Raw genomic sequence first — 23,309 nt, forward strand, 5'->3', positions numbered from 1 at the left:
ATTAACCAGAGGCCCCAACAGCAGCTCCTTCCACACAGAGCGCGGTGGGGAGAGGAGAGAAGAGGGATCAAACTGACTAGATTTACATCTTAGTCAATTTCACTCAGTTGCTACTACCACAGGCAAAATATTGCTGAACCATGGTTCTGGTCAGTTTGAACATGCTGAAAGCAGGAGAGTATTAGGAAGTAGAAGAAAGAGATGAAAGACCTAGTCCACATTGCTAATACACACACACACACACTTGAAGACAAAACAGGGCCATAGAATAATAAAATAAGTGGATGGGGGGAAATTGAAAGGAAAAATGGAGAAAGGGGGGAAAGGAATAAGAGTCTAAGAAATGTTTTAAGCCAAGTATTCTCAGTAAAAGCTATTGCAATGATTTTATGGAAAAAAATTCCTAGATGAGTTGCTAGAAAGAGGTCTGAGGGCTCTGCTGGGAGTAGCTATCCAACCACAGCAGGTAAGCCTAGGATGCAGCTACATCAAGTCAACATAAAAGTTTGATATTTTGACATGTTGTGGTGACTGCTAGGAATGCTACAACTGACGACGCTGGAAAGAGTATACGAAGCATACATATTTTCCAATCATGCCCACTTGGCATTACAGAATGGTGTAATCTGACCTCGTCCCCATCAATAAACAGCAGTCAATAAGACAAGAGCAATATTTGCAAGAGATGGGTGGACAGAAAGGCAACAACATCATGAATATCAAGAAGTTAACTCTGCCCAGGGCAATGCACTTACTTTACAAGCTGCACTGTGATAGAAGTAATGTGGCAGTCAGCTGTCAGGACACAACAGTGGCAATGCACTCAGAAACACTAGCTAGTATCAACACATGTAGCATTATGCGGTCCTAAACATCCAAAATACATCAACCTGCCACCCAGAGCAGCATGCACCGTAAAAGTTCCACAGAGCACCAGCCAAACCAACCTCAGTCATTTAAAATATCTTCTACAAAGGGAAGACTGAAAAAGTGTCCATCATTTCAATGCATCAATGGCTCCTTGCCAACGCCAATATAAAGAATGCATGAACACCAATGCTTGTAGCATATTGACCTATGCAGACAACCAGAAATTCTATTTCTAGAAATAAGAGTATATCAAAAATAACTAGTTGGCAGTGGATCTAGCAACAACTGTGACTATAAAATTATAGATATATGATAAGCTCTGTCTTTCAGTCTAGGGTCTTTTACCATGAAAGGCACTACGACATCTGAATCCTCCACCTGCTCTTGCTCCCAAATCTATAGACACACTGAATATATTAACAAAAGAAAAACGCTAGAGTAATGAACAGAATGTAAAGTTAGGGGGCAACTTGGCAGGGGAGGAGGAAAGGAACAATGGTGTTAAATGTAAGGAAAAAAAGTAAAAAAAAAAAATTACAACAGTAATTTAACAAAATATGCAAAGATTTTCCTCTTATTAACTCATATGACTCTCAAGAGGTTACTAGTAATATACTGTGCCTGCAATTATTTTGAATTAGACTTTGCTCAATAATGCCCAAATAGCTTCACCTTCCAATAGCAAACAGCGGTCAGCAATAACTGTTGGAAACGTCAACTTTTTATGGTGGCTGCTGTATTCAAGTGACTTGGTGGTCTCAGTGTAGGTGCTGCATGAGAAATTCATTAACTTTGCTAGCACCCTTGCCGGTATTCTCAGCATACAGGCGAGAGCTACAATCGACTTCCCTCAGCCCTAATCTCACTGGCGGGTGGATATTTGATCAGACCTGCAGGGGAAAGACAATGCCTGGGGTGCTAAGAGGAGGGGGAAAGGCAGGCTTGGGTGCTCTGGGGCCTACCCCACCCAGAATGCAAGTGGAGATTTTCCCCCGTCTTCCTAGCACAAGGAGAGAATTCTCTGCCTCTCCCGGCTGCCGCTGCCTGCGCTGTGCCTCTCTCATGCGCCTCCTTCCCTGTAGCTGAAGCCCTCATGGCACCCAGCCGCCATTCTGGTGTGATTGCTGCCCTGCCCTCAACAACCTACAATGGAGGTGTAGTTGGAATGGCATTGCCAAGGCAGCATGGGTCGGACCAATGATCAGTTTTTGAAATCAAGAAGGAATTTCTCCATCGGGGGGGGGGGGGGGGGGGGCGTGACCGGTGGTTTTTTTTCCACCTTCCTTGCAGCATCCTGGGGGCCTGGTTTTAGGTTAATAAGAAGCAAGGGCAGAATTTAGACGTTACATTTATAAATGAGTTGGTCATTTCATCACAGCTTGTGGCCAGTGTTGGTGAGAGACAGGTAAATGAGACCAGGGGGTGGGGGGGCACTATTAGCCTGGAGAAAACAGGGAGAACTTAAGTCTGCAGACTGAGCTACCCTTTCCATGTACCTTCATTCCCCTTCGTGAGGAGAAGGCAAGATGATTCAAAGTTGGCCTGAACCCTAGTGTTAACTCCATTCAGCCTAACCCCTGAGTGTTAGCTATTTGGCATAGAAACCATTAACACCCAAATACACCCCTGATATTTTGGCGAGTGCTCCTCTACCCGCCATTCAAAGTAAAAAGTTAAAGTTTTCTGCTTTAAAATCCATCCCGAGGCTGTCTCATTCACCTGGATGCCCTGATCCATTAGCTTACATCAAACCCTTGCTATAGGTACAGAGAGTTGAAATTGATTTCCTCAAATAGGTGACTAAAAATTAATTATATCTTGGAAGTAATGCTGTGCAGAATTGGCCAGCCTGTCTCAGTTCAGTGACACCTGGGCATTCAAAATAAAGGCAGATCTGGTTTTGTTTCACAGTTCAACTGAGAGTTTTAGAAATTGTGGTGCTCACAAGCAAACTAGTTTATTTAGGCCTACTCAGGAGCTGACCTTGATGTTGCATAATAATTCATCCAAGATGCCAAGTCTGTAAATCCAGCCAGGTACCTTGTAAACACAGATATTGAATTTTTGTCAATAAAAGTCAACTAATCAAAGACTCAGTTTAAAATAAGAAAAAAATGATATTTGAGCCCTTAAGTATGTAAACGTGGCCCTATGCTCATCTAGATATTGAAAATCAAAAATACTTTACAATGTACTACCTAGAAGGTATTTTTCTAGTAAACATTCTACATCTTCTAAAGGAGAAGCTACATAGCTTATACATTCAACAGATATGGTCAAACACCTAATGCAAGCAGCTAGTAGAAAAATTTCATTTTTCATACCTATGACATCAAAGAGTTATATGTCACTTATGGCAAAAATTGGGCCGTCAGACACCTGCACCAATAGGTCTGACAATATTTATGAGTCAGGGAAGTCAAGAAGGAGAAGAGAAAAGAAGAGGATGATGGGTGATTGGTTTACTCAGCTCTGATACATTCCCAGTGGGAAAGATATTTTAATCCCACTGCTACAATATGAACCACAGGCAGAAGAGGTTGAGGAGCAGAAAAAGGATATCAGACTCGCTCTCGGGACTGAGAGGGACCAGACATCAATCCAGGTTCTCCACATCTTTCTAATCTCCTATTTCAAGCTTGTAAGTAAATAGCCAGGCAAGGCGTGTTAGTTTTCCTTTGTTTTCTCAACTTGTAAATGTACCTTTTTGCTAGAGTGTTTATCTTTGTTTGCTGTACTTTGAACCTAAGACTAGAGGGGAGTCCTCTGAGCTCTTTAAGTTTGATTACCCTGTAAGGTTAATTTCCATACTGATTTTACAGAGATGATTTTTACTTTTTTCTTTAATTAAAAGCCTTCTTTTTAAGAACCTGATTGATTTTTCCTTGTTTTAAGATCCAAGGGGTTTGGATCTTGATTCACCAGGAGTTGGTGGGAGGAAGGAGGGGAATGGTTAATTTCTCCTTGTTTTAGATCCAAGGGGGAAGAAGTGGGCTGTAGTCCACGAAAGCTTATGCTCTAATAAATTTGTTAGTCTCTAAGGTGCCACAAGTACTCCTGTTCTTTTTGCGGATACAGACTAACACGGCTGCTACTCTGAGACTCCCTCTAGAGGCCCTCCAACAGATAATATTTCATATGTTCTATTATTTAAATTGCAATAATTGTGTCACCACTGGACATACAAATTAAAAGCCCAAACCTGCCTCTTCAACTCATGTAAGGAAGGTTAAACACCTTTTTTCCCATTGACTGGAGGGTTCCTTGTACAAGTAAGGGCCCGCAATATCAGGTTTCGGGAGCCAAATCCTACTTGCCATACCTGCTTGTAGTTCCACTGAAGTCACTGGAATTACCTGTGCATGTAGGAACTACTCGCATTAAAAGCCGGAGGATTAGGCCTCAAAACAAAGCCCAAGTATTGCTTAACTACATCTGAACGGATTGATGGCGAATAGCAGTTTCGTGCAAGGATCTAGGACATATTGTTCTAGCCTACGGTTGAATCATCAAGCGGAGAGTCATATCAATTAAAACTATTGATCAGAGCAGAGGTCAATATTGTGAGATGCAGAGCATGCTCTGAAATCAGTCTGCTCAGTACCTCAGTAAACATTAGTTTTTAGTCTAATCTGACACCTACATAATGGAACAGACTCGATAACATTTTCAGATTAAGAAGTTGATCATATTGGTTCAAATTCTATTCCTCATAGGGTGTCATCCAAATTAATATCAGATCAGCTATCAAAGCCTATTATTCAAAGATCTATTCAGGCACAGACCTTAGAAAAAGCATTTAGAGGAATATTAAAATGTATTTAAGGCAGTAATAAAAACAGTGTGATTATTTAAGTCAGCCTACGGAGCAGGCTAAAGAATTTATAAAAGACATGTAAAAGAACAGTGCAATTGTTTTATCCTGAATGTGATAATTTGCTGATGAATGATAGGAACAATTATAATGGCTTTATGAAAGAAAAATAGTGTCTTATCTTCTCTGCTTAGCAGTGGTGATACTGCTTTGACAAACAGTGGATTCAGAATAAGATGAAGACGTATTGTATTTTGTTGATTCCTTTATAAAGCCTTTGTCACTCTCTTCCTCCGTCTCACACACACGCCATTTCTCCTTCTAAAATACACTTCAATGTAAAAATCTGCAATAGTGGGAACATGACATGACAGCAAACCGTGTGATGTTCCCTGACGTGAGACCCAATACCAAGTGCTCAGTGACTTTGGCTAGGAACATTGAGGATGCTCAGCACCTTGCAGGATCGGGCCCTCGGAATCCTTTTTGTTATGCTGTTGGTTGTCAAACTCATGTGTTTTCATGACAATTTGACATTATTTCCACTCTCTCTCTCTCTCTCTCTCTCAAAGACAGTCTCTAATACAGAACTTATTTTTTAAACGCTGATGTAGAATGACAGGCTATTAATTTTAAACATCTTTATAGATAATGGAATACTGATTTTTTTTTAAGTTGCTCTATTGGCAAAAACAATATTTTCCATTGAAATTACAAATAAATATATCTGATAACCAACACTTGGTTAACCATGTTACTCAGGGAGGATGGAAGTGTGGGGGATCAGGAGACCAGGATTTCCAGATTGGCTGGAGATACCTTGACCAAATCACTTACCCTCTCTGTGATGTAGTTTCTCCAACTCTTAAATAAAGATGCTAATACTTCCCTGTCTCTCCAGGGAGTTGCATGGCTTAATACATTCACTAGTAGTAAAATACTTTTGGGATCCACAGATGGATAGGGAAAAATATTATTACATTTCAGTTAGAGTAGCTAAAAGAGCCATTAAAATGCATTTCTTTAACTTCTCCCTTCCATCTGAAGAGTGAGAGGGCTTTGCTGGACCAGCCAAGAGGAAGCCACCTCTGGGGTCTGCATGCAGGTGGATGTCTCGGGTTCCTCATGGTAGGGAAAGAGTTCTCTCTCTGCAACAGCAGCTCATTGGCTGCATGGAAAGGGCCAAACAGAACTGATTGGATAAGATTAAAATCCCTCCTGAGCTGGTTGGACAAATGCGGTGCCCATTTTGGATTCCCTGCTATTCACCGTATACAGAGTGAGGCACCACCAGGTCTCCAGCTATATTACGGGCATTACCCCAGTTGCCTTGGGAAAGGGAAGGAATTTTTCCCTCACTGGCAAATGGGGCTGGATAGTCTAGTTTTTTCACCCTTTTCTGCATCAGCCTAGCAGTTCAGTAGTGAGGATTGGATGGACCCAGTGCACCTTTCCATGTTTGTCTCAACTTTGCCTGGCCCAGTGCGGATTTTGTGGTCAAAACGGAGCCAGATCCCAGGTAGACCAATGGAAGCATGGAATGAAGAGGAGGGTCTATACCCTGCATGTAGCAAGAGCGAGGCTTTGGTATCTGGTATAGATCAGGTGCACCGCCTCCCCTGTAACCTGAACCCTCATACAAGGAAGGGTGGGGTGAAGAGTGCTAAAAACGTAAGTGTTTGTTTTGGAGTGGGATTGGAAGGTAAATAATTGTCTTCCCCACTGCCTGGGTGGTGCATCAGGCTGGAACACTTTACTGCAACATTTTTACTGCTATGGTGTGTGGATTAAACAGGTTTAAGTTCAAAAGTTGTGGCCTCCAATTGAATCAAATATATTGTGTAGGGTCTTCATTCCTGCTGTGTCTGATTCAATAGGAAAATGCATGACACAGGACACAGATTCTGCACAAATACCACTGAAAAGACAAGCTTACTGCAGAAGGACTCCAAAGGGGGGAGGGGGAATTAGACTAGCTAGAAGTGAATGTTTGAAAGTTCCAGAGCTCTGGCTGACAAGACCAATGTTTCAATGTGCCACACACTGCGTGGTCTCTTGTTCTATTACAAAATGCAGGGGTCTGGTTTGTTTTTAAAGGTAAAATCAGCACGTGTGCATTGGTCAAATATTCAGAATGTTAAGTCCTCAAAGACAACATGATATGAATGTGATCAGAGTTCACTTTCATATGTTTGGAGGAAGACCAAGTTGAATAAAGAAAACTATGAAAAAAATATTTAAAGTTTGTCAGAACTGAAATGCAAGTTATACCTTCCTTTGCTTATCTAATCTCCAAGCCCAAAATTCACTTTTGTGACCAAACACTGCTTGCATGAAGTAAAGATAACATAGCTCCTCGTCTTTTAGGACAGGGGATCCTGCCTTCCCCTATTACTGGTGGCTTTTCTGGCAGAAGTATAGGTCCAATATGAATTTCACAAATATAAAAGGTGTCTCCTCTATTTCCATTCCATACTTAAACATCTTTTCAAATGTATTTCTAGTATTAGGTTTACTGTTCATGTTGCCCCTTTTTGACCTTAGCGGCTAGTCAAAGTTTGGGGTCCTAGGGACGTTCCAGTTGGAGTAGAAGTTGGTGGTAGACAGGTATTTATTTGGGGCAGTTTTGTTTATTTACAAAGAACATAGAGAGGCCTAGTATCGGGGGGTAGCCGTGTTAGTCTGTATCCACAAAAACAACATGGAGTCCGGTGGCACCTTAAAGGCTAACAAATCTGTTAGTCTTTAAGGTGCCACCGGACTCCTCGTTGTTTTTATAGAGAGGCCTGGGTCTCAGCACAGAAGGAACCAAGAACAAATGGACCAGTTTCTTAGCAAAAGAGGCTTGAGGGCTACAAGCCACCCCAGGCCCAAAGACACTCTCTCTCTCTAGCTTTTTCCAGGGTCACTCTGTGCATCCTGCTTAGCTTTTCTGGCCTCTCTTTTCCTCTGCCACTCTCTGCTCTTGTCCATTACCTCAATATCTGTGTGTTTCCCTCACACTCTGACACACACCTACCCCACCTAGCGCGAGAGCTCCTGGATGGGTTCACACACACACCTGTGGTCTTAGGCAGGACTTATGTCTATAGTTATGTTAACAGCATGTCGAAAAATGCCATTTCAGTTTTGATTAACTTTTTGAGAAAACCTATCAATTTCACTGAAAGTGTCGGTGGATCGGTTTCTCTCAAATCCACCCTGGACCTGAAAGAGAGAGAGACTGAAAACCTGGCCTTTTGATCCAGACATGAGGACAATTCCATTTTTGTGAAGAACTTTGATAGGAAAAAAATAAAAACCTATGGGGAACAAATACAAATTTTTGAAATCTCAGGAGCTGTCATGAAATGGAATTGGTGTTTCCGAGCCAGCACAACCTATTCCCCTTTCTCTGCTCTCGTCCATTCCCCACTCACTGTAACTAGCCTGAAAAAAAGAATATCTACTTGCAGTACTTCTGAAACACTTCAAATCTCAGCTTTTCCCTGTCCTCTCCTTCCTGTTAATATTTTTTTTCCTTCCTGTCTCCTTGGGAGTCACAGCACCCAAATCCGTAAAACGTTACTTTCCCCTCAAGCTCCTCCTGCAAATCACTTTGTGATCCTTGGATGTTTTCAATGAGGGTATATCATTCTAACACAGAACAAAATTTGGGATCGAGTTGACGCAAGGGAAGAAAAGATGAAATGCGTAAGCTAGCTAGAATTGCACAAGGGATTCCATCCAACACAACTGAAAGTGAAGCTATGGTGGTAAAGCAGGGACAAAAAGAAAAGGCCGTCTCCAGGCCAGCCCCCAGCCATTTGAGCTAGTGAAAGGAGCACTGCATTTGCTAACTGAGATCCCCTCATACACAGAGGGATGTGCCACTGGCTGGAAGGTGCTGTGAAGGGTAAAATGGGGGGAACCACATTGCTCAATTTCTTCCTCGGTAGCCTGTTGCCAGATGTTAGAGCTATAGAATTTCCTCATGATGTAACCTACGACTTAGTAGATCAGAAAGAAGCTTGGGGCTCAATCCCCTCTCACTTATTCTGTGTTTTCCCCCTTCAGAAAGAGATACATTAGCATGCAGCAGCCACTGTAATATTAATTAAAAGCTACTATTGGTTACGAACATAAGAATGGCCATACAGGGTCAGACCAATGCTCCATCTAGCCCAGCATCCCGTCTTCTGACAGCGACCAGTGTCAGATGCTTCAGAGGGAATGAACAGAACAGGCCAATTATTGACTGATCCATCCCTTGTCAGCCAGTCCCAGCTTCTGGCACTCAGAGGTTTAGGCAGGCCCACCAATGGGGGGGATGGGTGGTTGGGGGGCGGGCAAAGGGGGCAATTGGCCAGGGACCTGGGCAATTTAAAAGGGCCTGGGGGGGTGCTGCCGCTGCTGAAGTAGCAGTGGCCTGGAGCCCCGGGCACTTTTAAAATCGCCCGAGCGGGACGGAGGGTTCCTAAGTGCGTGTGGCCACTCCAGGCCACTTTGGGGGACCCCAGGGGCCAGTGCGATTGGCCAGTGTGGGCAGTCTCAGAAGTGACGGTTTCGTCACTTCTGCCTCAGGCCCCATCCCTCGTAGGGATGGCCCTGGCCTTGGGGCCTGGAATTTCTGTCAGTGGGCCTGGGTTTAGGCACACCCAGAGCATGGAACTGAGTCCCTAATCATCTTGGCTAATGACCCTATCCTCCATGAACTTATCGAATTCTTTTTTTGAACCCCGTTATACTTTTGGCCTTTAATCATAGTTTTTATTTGTTATTGATCTTAGTAGGAAGAAGTCTGAATTACAACAATTTGGAGCTTCGAATGCAATTACTTAAAAAAAAAATGAGGTTAACAATTTCAAGCTAGGGTTCTGACCCAGTCTTGATAGAAGTCCAATGACTGTGTTGCATCAACATTAGCCCAGTTGATGCAAAAATCCAAATACATTACTATAATTGCATTTGTAAGTAGTTTTACATCTCATCTCTGATGGGTGGAAAGAACTGGAACAAACCTGGCTAGTCCTATCCACTGAAGTCAGTGGAACTCCTTGCTTGAGTGTGACAAAGCAATTTGGTCCTGGACTCAAGTTTTCACTTTTTGGCAACTATTGAAAACGTGGCTTGGAACACAAAGCCTCAGAAAAATGCTGCCTTTTTGTTTTTGAATCTGTTTGGCACACAAGACAAAGTTCTGTAGTGGAAATGAAAAATAATTGTGGGGGCTTCCTTCAATGTTGTAGCACAAGTCTGAGCGAGGAGCGAGTAAAGAATGTGTTATAGATCGTGAAGGAGAAGCGAGCACCACAGAATAGACTCTCCATCCAACCCTCTCTGTATTTCCCCTTGTTACTACTCTTTCTCTTTGGAATTAGTATTTCTTTTCACTGCATCTCCATCCTTTATCGTTCTGACTTTCATTGAGTAAAGTGGGGGAAAGGTGTAGAAATGTACCTCCTACAACAAAAAACGTGCGGGGGTACAGTGCACAAAGCAAGGAGCATCTACACACCCAGATGGGTACAAGCAAGTGGCAAGCATAAAACAGAAGAATCTGAAAATTGTACAGATCTAGCGCCCGGTTTTCAGAAGAGCTGAGCACCACTGACTCCAACTGGAGCTGTGGGTGCTCAGCACCTCTAAAAATCAGGCGTATATTTCTGAATCACAATGTACAGCTAAAAAGTTGCAGTGTCTTCTCTGAACGTAGGAGTTCCCTCCAATAAGCTCCCTTTGAAAGTGTCAATGTTTAAGGAGAAATTAAAAGCGTACCAAGTCTCAGGAGAAAAGGCTGCACGCCGCAGAACCAAGTCAGTAGCACTTTCCTCCCAGGGCCGCCCAGAGGATTCAGGTGGCCTGGGGCAAAGTGGGGGAGCTGTGGCGCTTGTACTCACCCGGCAGTGGTCCGGGTCTTTGGCGGTGGGGGGCCCTTCAGTCACTCCACATCTTCGGCACCACTGAAGGGCCCCCCGCCGCCGAAATGCCACCGAAGACCCAGACCGCCACCGGGCCAGAACTTGCAGGGCCCAGGGCCAATTGGCCCACTTGCCACTTCCCCCCCCACCCGTGCAGCCCTGTTTCCTCCATCCCATCACTTTTCCTCCCCTGCCACACCTTTTTAAACAGTGTCGCTTCCTCCCTTTCATAAATCTAACATTTGATGTCTGAGATATATCCCAGAGACTCCAGATTGGGACTGTCTCTGTGCTATCAAGTCTACTACTAATCACCACAAGTTCTCTTGCCCTAGTCAGTCATTCAGTAGCTCAGTGGAAGAGATGAGCTAAGAAGGCAGCTGGTGGTGGTGTTCAAAACAAAATTACTGGTTTTCTCAAGTGGGTACCCACGGGCTAGGGAGTTTAGATTCACCACTAAATACAGCCGTTACAACCCCACTACCACCCCCTTAGAGGTAATAAACGCTCCCTAACTCTAGTTAATGTTGTCAAGCCTGTAAAGCACATGAGAGATGGAACCCCGGAGCAGACACGTGGCTATTCCATTGCTATTTCTCGAGTTTCCCTTGTTCCATTATGTTTGAGTCAAATCAATGTCTTTCCCCAAAGTGATACTCTAATTATTAAAACCTTAGAAGGGTTCAGTGAATGCTGACCCTCCCTTCCTCTTACACTGACCTCGCCTCCTACACAGCTCTCGTAAAACTAATTATGTTTCGAATGAGATCTCAGTCTTAGCATTACCTTACCCTTCCATCATTGACAAGACCGAAGTGTTCCCTGCCTGATGTGCGTTTCAACTCCCCCACTCCCTTCTGCTCTCAACAAGACTACAAGTATCGAGTAGGCAGCCATATTATCGGTAACAGAAGCAAGTCTGTTGCCTAAGTGACCACAGAGAGATGATAAAATACCATCCTACACCAAAAAGTGAAGTGTACAGCACATATACAGCCAAGATGCTTCTTTCCAGGTGAACTTTCAGAACGCCAAGCTACACTACATGGGGACAACATGGTTAGAGAGCCAATAGCTTTCAGTTAGGAATAGTAGGAAACTGTTGAACACAAAGTACACCAAAGCTAAAGTTAGTTACTACAAAGCACGAACACAAGTAATTCCACTGAAGTCACCAGGGTTACTCATCTGTGGAAATTAAGTTAAAATCACACACACAAATGTTTTCAGGATCAGGGTCTTGGACTGTAGGCTCTTTGAAGCGGGAAATGGGTATTAACATAATGTTTATAATATGCCATGTAAATTTAAGCTCTTCCATTGTTGCAGTTGTGTTGGTCCCACGATATTAAAAGAGACAACATGGGTGAAGTAATTTCTTTAAATCCGACCAACTTCTATGGGGTGAAAGAGACAAGCTTTTGAACTTACACTGAGCTCTTCTTCAGGTCTGACCTGAATCTTGTCTCTTTCACTAACAGAAGCTGGTCTAGTAAAAGATATTACCTTACCTACCTTGTCTCTCATGTAAATCTAAGACACTGTGTACAGGACGATAATACTAATAAAACACTTTACAGAAATCTAAGGTTCTGTAGGTTCACTGCTTGCAGGGAGGGACTGACCAGTAAGTTTTGCCAAGCTTTCCCCCAAAGGAAGGAAAGCCAGAATGCACTGAAAATACCTCTGCTTCTTACATGTTCTGTAGTAGAAAAGGTGTGGGAAATTAACATGCATCTGACCCACCACTACACTGCTATATAAAATTCCCAAAGCACAGTGGTAATATCAGTGCTTCTGTAGAAAAATCACAGCACCAGCTACACAAACACCACATAAAGAGAAGTCTTCAGAGAACTGGGGGTGACATTCAGGAGAACATACACAGGCCTGGGGTCTGCGCCACAGCTTTTGCCTTTCTTCTGGATCTGCATGGGACACTAGAATTCATCCCTTTGGGCAGCTCTTTGCAGGGCTCTTTGGGGCTTTTCCCCCCTTTTGGTTTCCTTTGTCTTAGGGGTTTCCTTTTGAAGATAGGATTTTGTAACCTGCTGGGAGGCATTTATGATTACTTTAAATTTCATTCTAATCCTAGTTATAAAAAGATGACAGGGTTACACTGCCTTCTGTACAATCAGCAAGCTCCTCATCATAGATACCAGCTATATGGGAGTTAAAAGAGTATTAAGTCCCAAAGTTCAGAATTGGGGTCTACAGCTGTCATCTTAATGAAGAATCCTTCAACTAATGCAGAAAAGGATTTTTGAAACTAGTGTGAGAACACTGTAGATTTTTGATATGAAAGGTGATTTCCATATTTTTTTTTATTGCTAGTGTCGTATAGATAGAGGTCGGATGTTGAGAATACCACCTTGAGATTTAGAAGGAGTTATTATGTCTTTAGAAGAGTTGTACTTTTGCAGAACCAAATGCAGTTACAGATAATGAGTCATAACAAGAGATTGTTACTGTAAATATTCCAAGCATGAATATGTTAACAAGAGCCCACTAATTGGAACCAATCCTACAGCCAGACACACAGAACTCCTACTGATGTCAATGGGAATTTTGAATGGATGAGGACCTAACACCAGGAGATGAACATCTGTTGTGACATGAGATGTTAATATTAAATATAAGGGGGCCTTGCTTCAGATTTTGGCTGTCACTTCACAGTGGGTAATGCAGATATCTTGTCAAGTATATCTGAGGCCTCAAACAAAAATGATGCAGGTGCCTGTCTAATTACAATAGGCAGGAAACAAAATAATACAACCAACTTTAACCATTAATTCTGAGTAAGTGATTAAGATAAGGTTTAAAAAATGGGCAGCAGGTTTAAAACATATAAAAGGAAGTTCTTCTTCACACAGCACACAGTTAACTTGTGGCACTCCTTGCCTGAGGAGGTTGTGAAGACTAGGACTATAACAGGGGTTAAAAGAGAACTAGATAAATTCATGGAGGTTAAGTCCATTAATGGCTATTAGCCAGGATGGGTAAGGAATGGTGTCCCTAGCCTCTGTTTGTGAGAGGGTGGAGATGGATGGCAGGAGAGAGATCACTTGATCATTACCTGTTAGGTTCACTCCCTCTGGGGCACCTGGCATTGGCCACTGTCGGTAGACAGGATACTGGGCTGGATGGACCTTTGGTCTGACCCAGTACGGACGGTCATTCTTATGTTCTTATTCAAACACAACTCCTGATGCAGAAGTCAGTAGTAGCAATGGGCCATAATTAGATCCAATCTATCACTGGCAGCTATCTACCAGAACAGAAAACTGAGTTCACGTGTCAAGTTGTTGTCACTGGTGAAGTCTGCCAGTGCTCTATTTTCTGAGGTCCAAAATTGGCAAGGAAACTGTCGATAAAGAGAAACTCCTTGCTTTCTACCAGATTTGGCAGAACAACAGTGCCTAGGCACCAACAGGTTTTTCCCACAAGATTTTCCCATCTGCAGCATATTTCGAGTCAATGGGCTCAGATCAGGAAATTAGCAGCGTATCTTGTCTTTACACGGATATCCCTTGTGTCTTTAAAATAAGGAATTGTCCCATGAATCAGTGAGTGTTACAACTGTTGAGATCAGCTTATTTATTTCTCTCAATTTTCCTTAGACCTTTCAATCATAAATTGGATCATCCTGTATTATGGAGCACCCCCACAAACCAGACAATCAGCAGCAGGTTTCCCAGAGTCCTGACTTTTCTGCCAGGTACCTGAATTTTGTATGTGCTCTGTTCCCTGCGGTCACCAAGCTAAAACACTACCCACCCTTCCAAAATCTTTCACCCTGAGCGCCACTATTTCAACAGCGCTTCAATCTGAGTCAGCTTTGAAAATACTCACTGATTTTGCATTCAGACAGAGAAGATATCGTGCCTGCATTGTGTCACTCTGCTGACTTATGCTATGAAACTTCTGTGCAAAGTTATCAAACCTTGCAGCCAAGGTAGGCGACGGGAAGAAAGACTATGGCCACCTTACTGTGTGAAGTTCTGCAACGGCACAATTAAAATTGGGGGAGGAAAAGGGAGGGAGATCATTCATTTCTTTGATTTGGGGGATTTTTCCCCGGTGTCCTCAGCAGGGACATGTATGTGGAATCACCAGTTTACTGCATCCCATCCAAAAGATTGAACTAAATTCTGCAGGTGTCTAGGTTACAGTATATGAATATGAGATAGCATAAATTCTCCCAGGAATCAGGACCTGATCCAAAGCCCGCTGAAGACCCTAAAGCCCTGTTCCTTCACTGTAAGGCTTGTCTCACCCAACCAAACATTTAACAAAGAAAAACAAAACACCTTAGCCCCAAATGGGTGATCCTGATAAAGCCCCAACATAGAACAAGACTCTTCATAGGTATCCATCTGAGATGCTGGCTATCCTGATCTCCAAGTGAGTAGACTGACTACTCAAAAGAAGCCTTCAGACAAGCTTTCCAACATCATCATCATCTTTCAGGAAAGAATTACCTAAAAAGTCATCTGCTTTGCCAGTTCCACCCCTATTCCTTCCCCCTCCCCCCCCCACACAATCTCACACCCCCACTCACACATCTCAATATCCCACAGGTCAGGAATCAGACTCAAGGGAGTTTGCCTGTGTTAAGTACATGTTTATCTAGGGATGAACATTTTGACTATTTCTTGAATACATAACTCAAATAGAAAGGGAATTATTTCTGATGGCCAAACTACTACAGCAAGAACTAAGAGCCTCATGCAGCATTCTCAGAGCACCCAAGACTCCCCCTGAAGCTAAAGGGAAACTTGCAGTCAGAAGGAAAGCAAGCTCAGGCCCTGCATTTGTGCAAAGGGAGCGGTCAAGGTGCTCACTTTTGTTCTTCAAAATGAAATGTTTTCTTTTATGAAACAGCCAGAGTACTGGTATATAGGCATGGATATAAACCTAGCTGTGCAACTGGACTCTGAGTTTACATCTCCATCAATGACGGCTTGTCCAATACTCATATTTAGACAAGAAATCAATGTTTGCATCTGAAATGTTTTCATATCTCCTGTAGCATTTCCCACAATTTAAAGGTGCATAGGCCCTGCTTCATGGCGTTAATCCACATTGATTACTTAGGCTGAAATACCTGGTCTTCTGGTACTGACTGACTATTTTTAAAAGCAGCTGCACCTGGGGTTACAGGTAAGTAGTTATAAATAGGGGCACTAACAAGAGTTGAGGCCAATACTTGCTTCCCTCTCCAGGGAGGATGCAAGGAGAGCAGTTATTTTTAAATTAGAGACAATTCTTCCCGCTGTTATATTCCCTTACTGGAGTCAGTAGGGTTGCACAGGTGTAACCCAATAGACAATTTGATCTAAAATACTTAACACAAACAGAGAACACTTCCTATGCATGTCTTGTTATTTCCCAGCCAGGTTCCACATCCAGGGGCATAACTTTTCATGATTCTATTGTAATCAGTACCTACTTCATGGACCCAGTTAAGAGCTGCTGTAAGTAGAGATAATTCCACAGACTTCATTGGAGTTCCATCTGCTTATATTAGCGCTGAATTTGACCTTACAAGTCCAGTTGAAAAACACTGGGGAGAGGGGAGTTTTATTTTGAGCATAAATAAGCGTTTTCCTCTTTGATACAAAGTTTCACGGTATAAAGAGAAAGATTCATATTCAATTCACACTCTGAAAACAATTTCCATTGTCACTCAGTGTGGAACCATAGTCTCTGAGAGCTTTGTTTATGTCAGGTACTTCAACTCCACAATATATTTGAGAGAACAAGGGACGCAGGAAAATGTCTCCAAAACAAACCATGTGAATTTACATACATATAACTGTGCATCATCCTTTCCAGGACTGCTTAGCCAACCCAGAAGCATAAAGAGCGTACACACATCTGTGTATCAGAACTGTACTCTGACTGGAAACTAGAGGAAGGTGCTCTATACAATGGCAAACCTTCCTCTAGTTTCCAGTCAGAGTACAGTTCTGATACACAGATAGAACAGCCAGCCCATTTTGAGAATGGCTGTATCCGTTTTAAACGTTTAGTTAAGAATGCCATCACTGTCAGTCACCCCAAGAAACCTCCAACCCGTTTGAAGAAAAACTAATTCAAATAGGAAGTCAGTATCCAGAGCCTTTGAAGAGAACTTGCATGCAGAAATTGATAACCACCACATTGGGGTGCACTGCAGAAGTTCAAAGAAAACAACCATAGCCACACGCTGCTACAAAGATATCAAACTTCCTGTAAATATTATCACCTTATGTTGCATCTAATATGATTTTTGATATATTAGTCAATTTAAAGTTTAGAACTAGATTAAGAGAGAAGACGCTAATGCCAGTTCTAAAAGACTCATGCCAATGTAGTTTTCCTTGGGGTTTTGGCATATACACTTTATGGTACGTGCTCAGGGACACTTGTGTGTGTAAGTCAGTCTCAATCAGTTATATGTGTTTGCCTCAATGTTTTGGGAAATATGAGTATGCTACACAAACTATACATATGCACCAGAAAGTGTAAGGTAAGTTAATAAGTGCATGTAAAGATAAAGATAATGATTTGCAGACTGCACAAAACATTAAAACACTTACTTTACATTGAAAACGTTACACTAACGAGCAAGCATTACAGAATCTTCTTGTTTAAGATTATAATGCAGTTCTAAATCATGCAAAGCAACTCCTTAGAATGCAGGAACCTTTCATTCCATATTGCTTGTTAAGTTATTTTGATACCTTTTTGGTTAACAAGCCATTAAGAAAAAATGGTTGTTACCAGACTTTTACAGTGAAGTATATTTTTAAAAGGAAAAGACCATTCAGTGTAAGAATTTTTCCTTTGGAAAGTGTAGGGTTTTTTTTACACATCCAGATTATGGATTTTCATATTTTCCACTAAAAGCAATTCAATCAAAATATTTTAAATCAATATTCTGAAGACGATACGATATAACAAGAGGAAACAAAACGTAGTTTAAAAAGCATATTAAACGCAAAAACAAGTTTGCACGATGCAATGTTTTTAACATGACCTTAGAAGCCAAGAAACTAAAAAAAGGAATACATGAAAAGGGTGTCAGCCTTGAAACTGAATTACCTAGCTTTGGTCAAGATGTGCTAGGACTGCTAAAAACAAATAAATAACATACCAGAAAACTTGTTTATTTCTTTAAAAAAAAGGCAGAAACCGTTTGTTTTTTCCTTCATGGAAGGTTAAAAACATTGTATAATTCACCTGTAAGAGCCCAGTGGCTCCACTCTGTCATGTAAATAAATATTAAAGGCAGTTGATAGATATATTGAAAATAGGTAGCAATGTACCTTATTAAAAAGATACAGCACACACAGGCTTTCCCAAATGTACTCATCCAATATTCCAAATTAGATAGGCCCTAATACAGACTAATTGCCAGTCACATTTAACGTTATGTGTGGAGCCCATTAAAGCCTGACACCTGTGATTGTCTACGTTATATGCTCTATATTGGAAAAAGCAGATTTTTGTAATTATCATCAAGCAAAATGGTGTTCTTGTTCTGGGATCTAGTTGGCCAAGTTCCACTCAGTGCAAGGTGTATACTGACCCCTCGGACACAGCCAGCGCGTGGGGGAAGGGTTCTTAATGAAAACCCTGCACCAACCTTGTGAAGGAAAGGGGAGAAGCAGCAGCATCTCCCCCAGATTACCAACCACCTCCACCCAACACACACACACACACACCCTCCCCTCCTGTGCATTCTATTCTGCCGCTGTGCATCTCCCCAGCAGCCGCTCATCTGCCATGCCACAGAGCTGTAGAGCCAACTAATCCACTTGCGGTTCCTCCTCCCCCGTCTCCATGGCAATTGTTACCCAGTTTACATCCAGTAGCAAAACCCGGCCACTGCATGGCAGGAGCTGGCCAGGGGGAGGGGGATGTGAAGCGGATACACAGCATCCTCCCCGCACACACACACACCCCTATCTCCCCGGTGCAGATTGCACAGGGGACCCGCTGCCCGTGGCTGGGGGGCACAGGGCCTTTCGGCTCCCTGCTCGCAGCCTGTGACCCCCCCAGGGCCAGAGAGCAGACTAGCCTCGGAGAGGCCGAGGCCTTGGGGATCGCTCCCCAAGCGAGCCCGGATCCGGCTCCAAACGCGGGGGGCGGGGGGAGAGACTTCTCCGGGCGACGCATCCAGCACTGCGGGCCCCATTTGCCTCCCCCCACTTGCTGCGAGCACAGAAGCGAATTATCCTCCCCCCTCCTCCCCGTTCACACACACTATTGACACCTGGTCCAGACACTTGGTGCTGCTACGCCAGCCTGGATGGCCCGAGAGGGGCAGCACCCGCCGCGCCCCCCGGCGGGATGCTGCTCTCACACCGCCCCGGGGCGGGCCCCCACAGATCGAGAGCAGGTCGGGGGGTGTTGTGTTGTGCCCCCCCCACCACCACCAGAGGTCCCCAGGAGGGACGCACGATGCATGGAGCAAGCCGGGGTCATGCGAGGCAGCAGGCTCGGGCAGACTTACCCTTGGAAGCATCTTTCTCTTCTTTGGGCTTGATCACCTTCCCGCTCATAGATCCCAGCTTGCTCGGAGAGATTCCCCCAGGAGACTCGCGCTGCCGGCCGGCCGGACCCAGAGAGAAACCTCGGCGGGGCGGGGGGAAGGGGGGGCGAGGGGGGAGGAAAAGGGGGGGATCCTAGAGGGAAAAAAAAACAACTCTCTCCTCTTCCTCCTCCTCGGCCGGTGCGGAGTCTCCCCGCCGCTGCGCCGCCTGCACAAGAGAGGAGACGGGGTGCGGTGAGTGACGGGGACGCCTGGGCAGAGTCTCCCCCGGTCCCTCCGCCCCACTGTGCCGGCTGCACAGAGCTGCCCCCTCCCCGGCTCCGGGCGCGGGGGGGAGGAGCAGACCGGACGGGGGGGGGAGGAGCAGACCGGAGTGGAAGGGGGGGCTGCCGGAGGGGGGGGTGATGGGTGCAGGGTGAGCTCGCCGCATCCCCCCTCTGGAGGAAGGAGGGAGCCGCGGGGCCGGGGCGGGCACACTGCGGAACGGGGTCGCTGCCTGCCGGGGGAAGGGAGGGGATCCGCAGCCCCTTCCCCGCTGCCCTGCGCCCCAGGGACCCCGCAGGCGACTGGTGGCGGGAGGGGTGGGGGCTGCTGGCAAGGACGGGGGAGCTGCTGCCCAGACCCTCCTGCTAGAAACGGGGGATGGGGGGTCATCCTGCCCCGTCCCACCCCCACCTGCGGGAAGGGGACCCGGCCCCGGCGCTAGCTAGCGGAGCCTTTGTGGACACGCCAGCAGACAAAGCACACAACGCCCCCCCTGCTCTGTATTCACCGTAGCCCCAGTCAGCGTCAACTACTCCCCACTCTGCCAGCATCAGCCTCTTGCCAGCTGCCGGGGGGGCCGGGGCTCTTGCCCCCCCCCCCCAAACCTGGGCACCGATCCTGGGCAGGAAGGGGGTCTGGGAACACCCCCCGCCGCCGGCTTAGCTCGCAGCTGGGGCCGCCTGGCCTGGTCCCCGGGATGAGCCCGAGCTGGGGCTGCGGGCGAGCCTGGCGGGACCCGAGCGAGCCCCGCGAGCTATCCGAGACGTGCCCCGGAGCAGGGGGCGAGGCGTGCCCAGGCGAAGAGGAGAGAGACAGCGGGCTGGTAACGGGCTCGGGGACATACGGGGCTGGAGACAGAGAGGCACTTCCAGCGCCTGCTAGACCAGGGGGTGAGCCGCCCCAGGGCCGGGCGCTCCGGGGATTTTTCCGGGGTCGTTGTGACAAGGCTGGGCCAAACTCTTGCCTTGGAAGGGGATGTAGCTAAAGCACAGAGCCCTCGCTCGGTCCCAGCCGGGAGGCGAGGAGTTCCTCCTCCCCTCCCCAAGCACACACCGATTCGGTTCAGCGGATACGAACCAGGCAGCCGGGAAATGATAGCGCTGGGTGAGGAGTGGGGGCCGGGAGGCTGGATCACGCAGGAGCGGGACCCTGTTGCTGCAGGCAAACAGAACAACAACAGCAGCTGCGGGGGGGGGGGGGTGTCTGAAAGGTGGCAAACCCTTCAAGTAGCAGCGGGAGCGTTTTTCTGCACCGATCCGCGTGCTAAAGGAGCAGCTCTCGGAGTGACCGGGAGCCGCGTGGTGCGGGGCACCACCCGCGCGCTTAGCTGCATCCCACGGGTATTTCTGAGACGGATCACACTAGCTCCAGGGCATGCGGGCTGGTGGGTAGCCACAGACAGACGATCTACCGGCCCTCTCCTCTTTCACGCTGACACCGGCCCGCCCGTTTTCCTCTACAAGTCTGCGATGGTCTCTCTGTTTCCCTGCTTCTGTGATCCTGGCTGTTTTGAAGGCGCCCAATGGAGCAATAAGTACTGTCCCCCTTGCGCCTTACGCGTCTGGGTGCTATATAAAGAGAGACACGTCCATGCACTCACGACAGATCATAAATAAGAGGTTTGGGTTACCTACGTGCCGCAAGAGCCTTGGTTCTGAACTTTCCCTTCCTCTCAGGGAGTTGATTGAACGCGGCTGTAGAAACAGCACAGCAGTTCTTCAACCTGCCACTAACTCATCAGCACCAGCTGCTCTTACCTTTGCGACAAACCTACCCCATTCCCAAGCCCCCCTGCTGCAGTCCTGGCTCGGGCGAAACAATGGGAGTTTTGCTAGAATGAGGAGCGCAGGTTATAGGATCTATTGTCTGCCTCTGGTGGGGTTGTTCTCCGTCTCCTTCAGACCCTTTTGTGTTGTTTAAACCAGGGTTTCAGGAAGAACCATGATCTTGGGAGTCTTGGTTTGGAAAGTGCATTAGGAAAGGTCACCTGCTGGGTCTGTTCTACTCATTTCGATGGTGCTATTTCAGTGTGTGTGTGTTTGTTGTTGTTGTTAAGCCACGCAGCACGTTGAAGATGCAGACAGTTAAGCACTAGGGAGCTGTAGTCTCGTGTCATGCATTTCCTACCCAATCACATCCTGTAGTCTCTCTCTGCTTCGCGTCACCCTTCACAGTACGAAAAATCATACGCCTGGCGCTTAGCTGAAGCACGAAACGGCCACCTAACGCTCAACTCTGGCGAGGTCGGGGTAGCAAATTTCCAACTTCATTGTACACGTGATCCAAAAAACCCAAACCCCGCACTTAGGCATGGTCCTGGCAAGTGCCACTTCTGGCATGGTCTCAACAAACAGGGGCTACGCACCATAGCAGAAATCATCAGAGCGCTGCCCTGTGCACACTAGGTGTCTGAATACTTAATACACTCAAACGGTGAGGAGTCTATATTTAGAGTGGAGATCCTAGCTCCAGACTAGCCAGCCTTCCTCGGGGGTTCTTAAAAATCTTCCCCCAAGCCCTCCACAGAGAGGGCGTTCAGAGGTATAAAGTCTTCAGACTGGGATCCCTAAAGCACCTAAAATGTATCTCCAGATCCCCAGCCAAATGGCCCGATCCCCAGGGAAACCGAATAGGGGCTACAGGCATTGGGATCCTCTGGAAATCGGGCCACTTCTGTAGGTGCCCAGTTTCATGACCAACCGTTTCACGTGCCCAACAGAGGAAGCAGAAGGAGAATCCGCCACCAGAAGACCCCAAGGCGTTCGCCTTCCAACGGTTCGTTCCCCCACACGCACTGAAAGTCCTTCTGCTTGGACACTTTAGCAATCCACTTCATGCACCCGTTATCCGTGGGTCCCTTTTCAAGCTACACACCAGCGCGTAATGTCAGGCGCCCAGCGCGTAACTCTTTCACTCCAGCAGGGTCTCCATTCCTGCTTTCTCCCCCCACTACAAGGGAGAGACGAAACATGGCAGGAAGATGTGTTTCAGGCCGAAATGAGACTAAGGCGCACCCAGAAACTTCCCCCCCCCCCCACACCCCAATTTACCTTGGGTTGTAGAGCCTCCGCCAGCCTAGGCTTAATTAGGGACAGTATTGCATCTGCTCTTGGGAGCAGTCGGCTGCTGCGAGGTGTAACCAGCGAGAAGCGAAGCTACTGGGGTCCCAGGAGTTATGATTCCACAGATGCCCGGGAGGCGGAGAGCAGAGAAGCGATTAACTATTAAACGGCCTCGCCTCCGTTCAGAGCAGCTCTTTAGAAGAAGGGGAAGGCGTCCCCCATGGTCATTTCTAGCGGAGTATAATGCAACAGATCGCTTTGGCCGCTGCCTTTTGTTCCGGTTTACACGCCGCTCGCCAACACGCATCGATTCGCTCTCACGTTTCGCTCGGGCGGTTTACTTCACCTACCTTACGCTGGAGAGTGTTGCGAAGCCCTGTCTGGGAGAACCAACAGTCAACCCCACCACCGACTAGCCGAGCTCGCCTTGCCAAGCCCCCAACACGGGAGAATCCGCGAGCCTGTCCTTAGCACGCGCTTTTTGGCACCCTCCCCACTCCACTAGGTCGGGTCCGGACCCCTCAGCCGAGCCCAGCCTCGGGGGCGCAGTGAGATGGGGGAAGACGCATGCTAGTTGCAATTTCAAGGGTCATCAGCGACAGGCAGCCCGCGGGCCGCCTGCCCTGGAGAGTGGGAAGTCACAGGGTCTCTCTAAGTGCAGCTATTTTTAGTGCCACTGAATTGCTCCTCCCCAAGTTCTGCGCCTTCCTAACGCGCCCCCGGCGCAGAAGACAGCTGGGGGCAGGGCCCCGCGAGAAAACACACCGAGGGGAGGAAGGTGGAGGAGATGGGGCGAGGAAAACTTTAGTTCCCGCTGTCTGTCTGTCTCACGCGGCGGCTAGGGTGGCTTCTCCCCC

The 23,309-nt window shown here is 46.3% G+C and overlaps 1 protein-coding gene across 3 annotated transcripts in view; it reads right to left on the minus strand.

Moving 5' to 3' along the window:
- The window catches only part of FGF13 (fibroblast growth factor 13), a 336,182-nt gene extending 313,080 nt beyond the window's left edge, over positions 1 to 23,102 (minus strand). For 2 of the 3 annotated variants that reach the window (XM_034781122.1, XM_034781118.1), the window contains exons 1-2: positions 22,803 to 23,102; positions 19,088 to 19,334 (exon numbers count right to left, since the gene is read on the minus strand). In XM_034781122.1, coding sequence (XP_034637013.1) covers positions 19,088 to 19,136 — 49 coding nt within the window. In that variant the 5' untranslated portion in view covers positions 19,137 to 19,334; positions 22,803 to 23,102. Of the gene's footprint in view, positions 1 to 19,087; positions 19,335 to 22,440; positions 22,459 to 22,802 lie in introns of those variants that run through there. The other variant, XM_034781119.1, reaches the window with a different exon arrangement.
- Between the last annotated feature and the right edge of the window lie 207 nt (positions 23,103 to 23,309).

The sequence above is a fragment of the Trachemys scripta genome, chromosome 9 (genome assembly GCF_013100865.1).
Source record: "Trachemys scripta elegans isolate TJP31775 chromosome 9, CAS_Tse_1.0, whole genome shotgun sequence".
NCBI classification, from domain to species: domain Eukaryota; kingdom Metazoa; phylum Chordata; order Testudines; family Emydidae; genus Trachemys; species Trachemys scripta.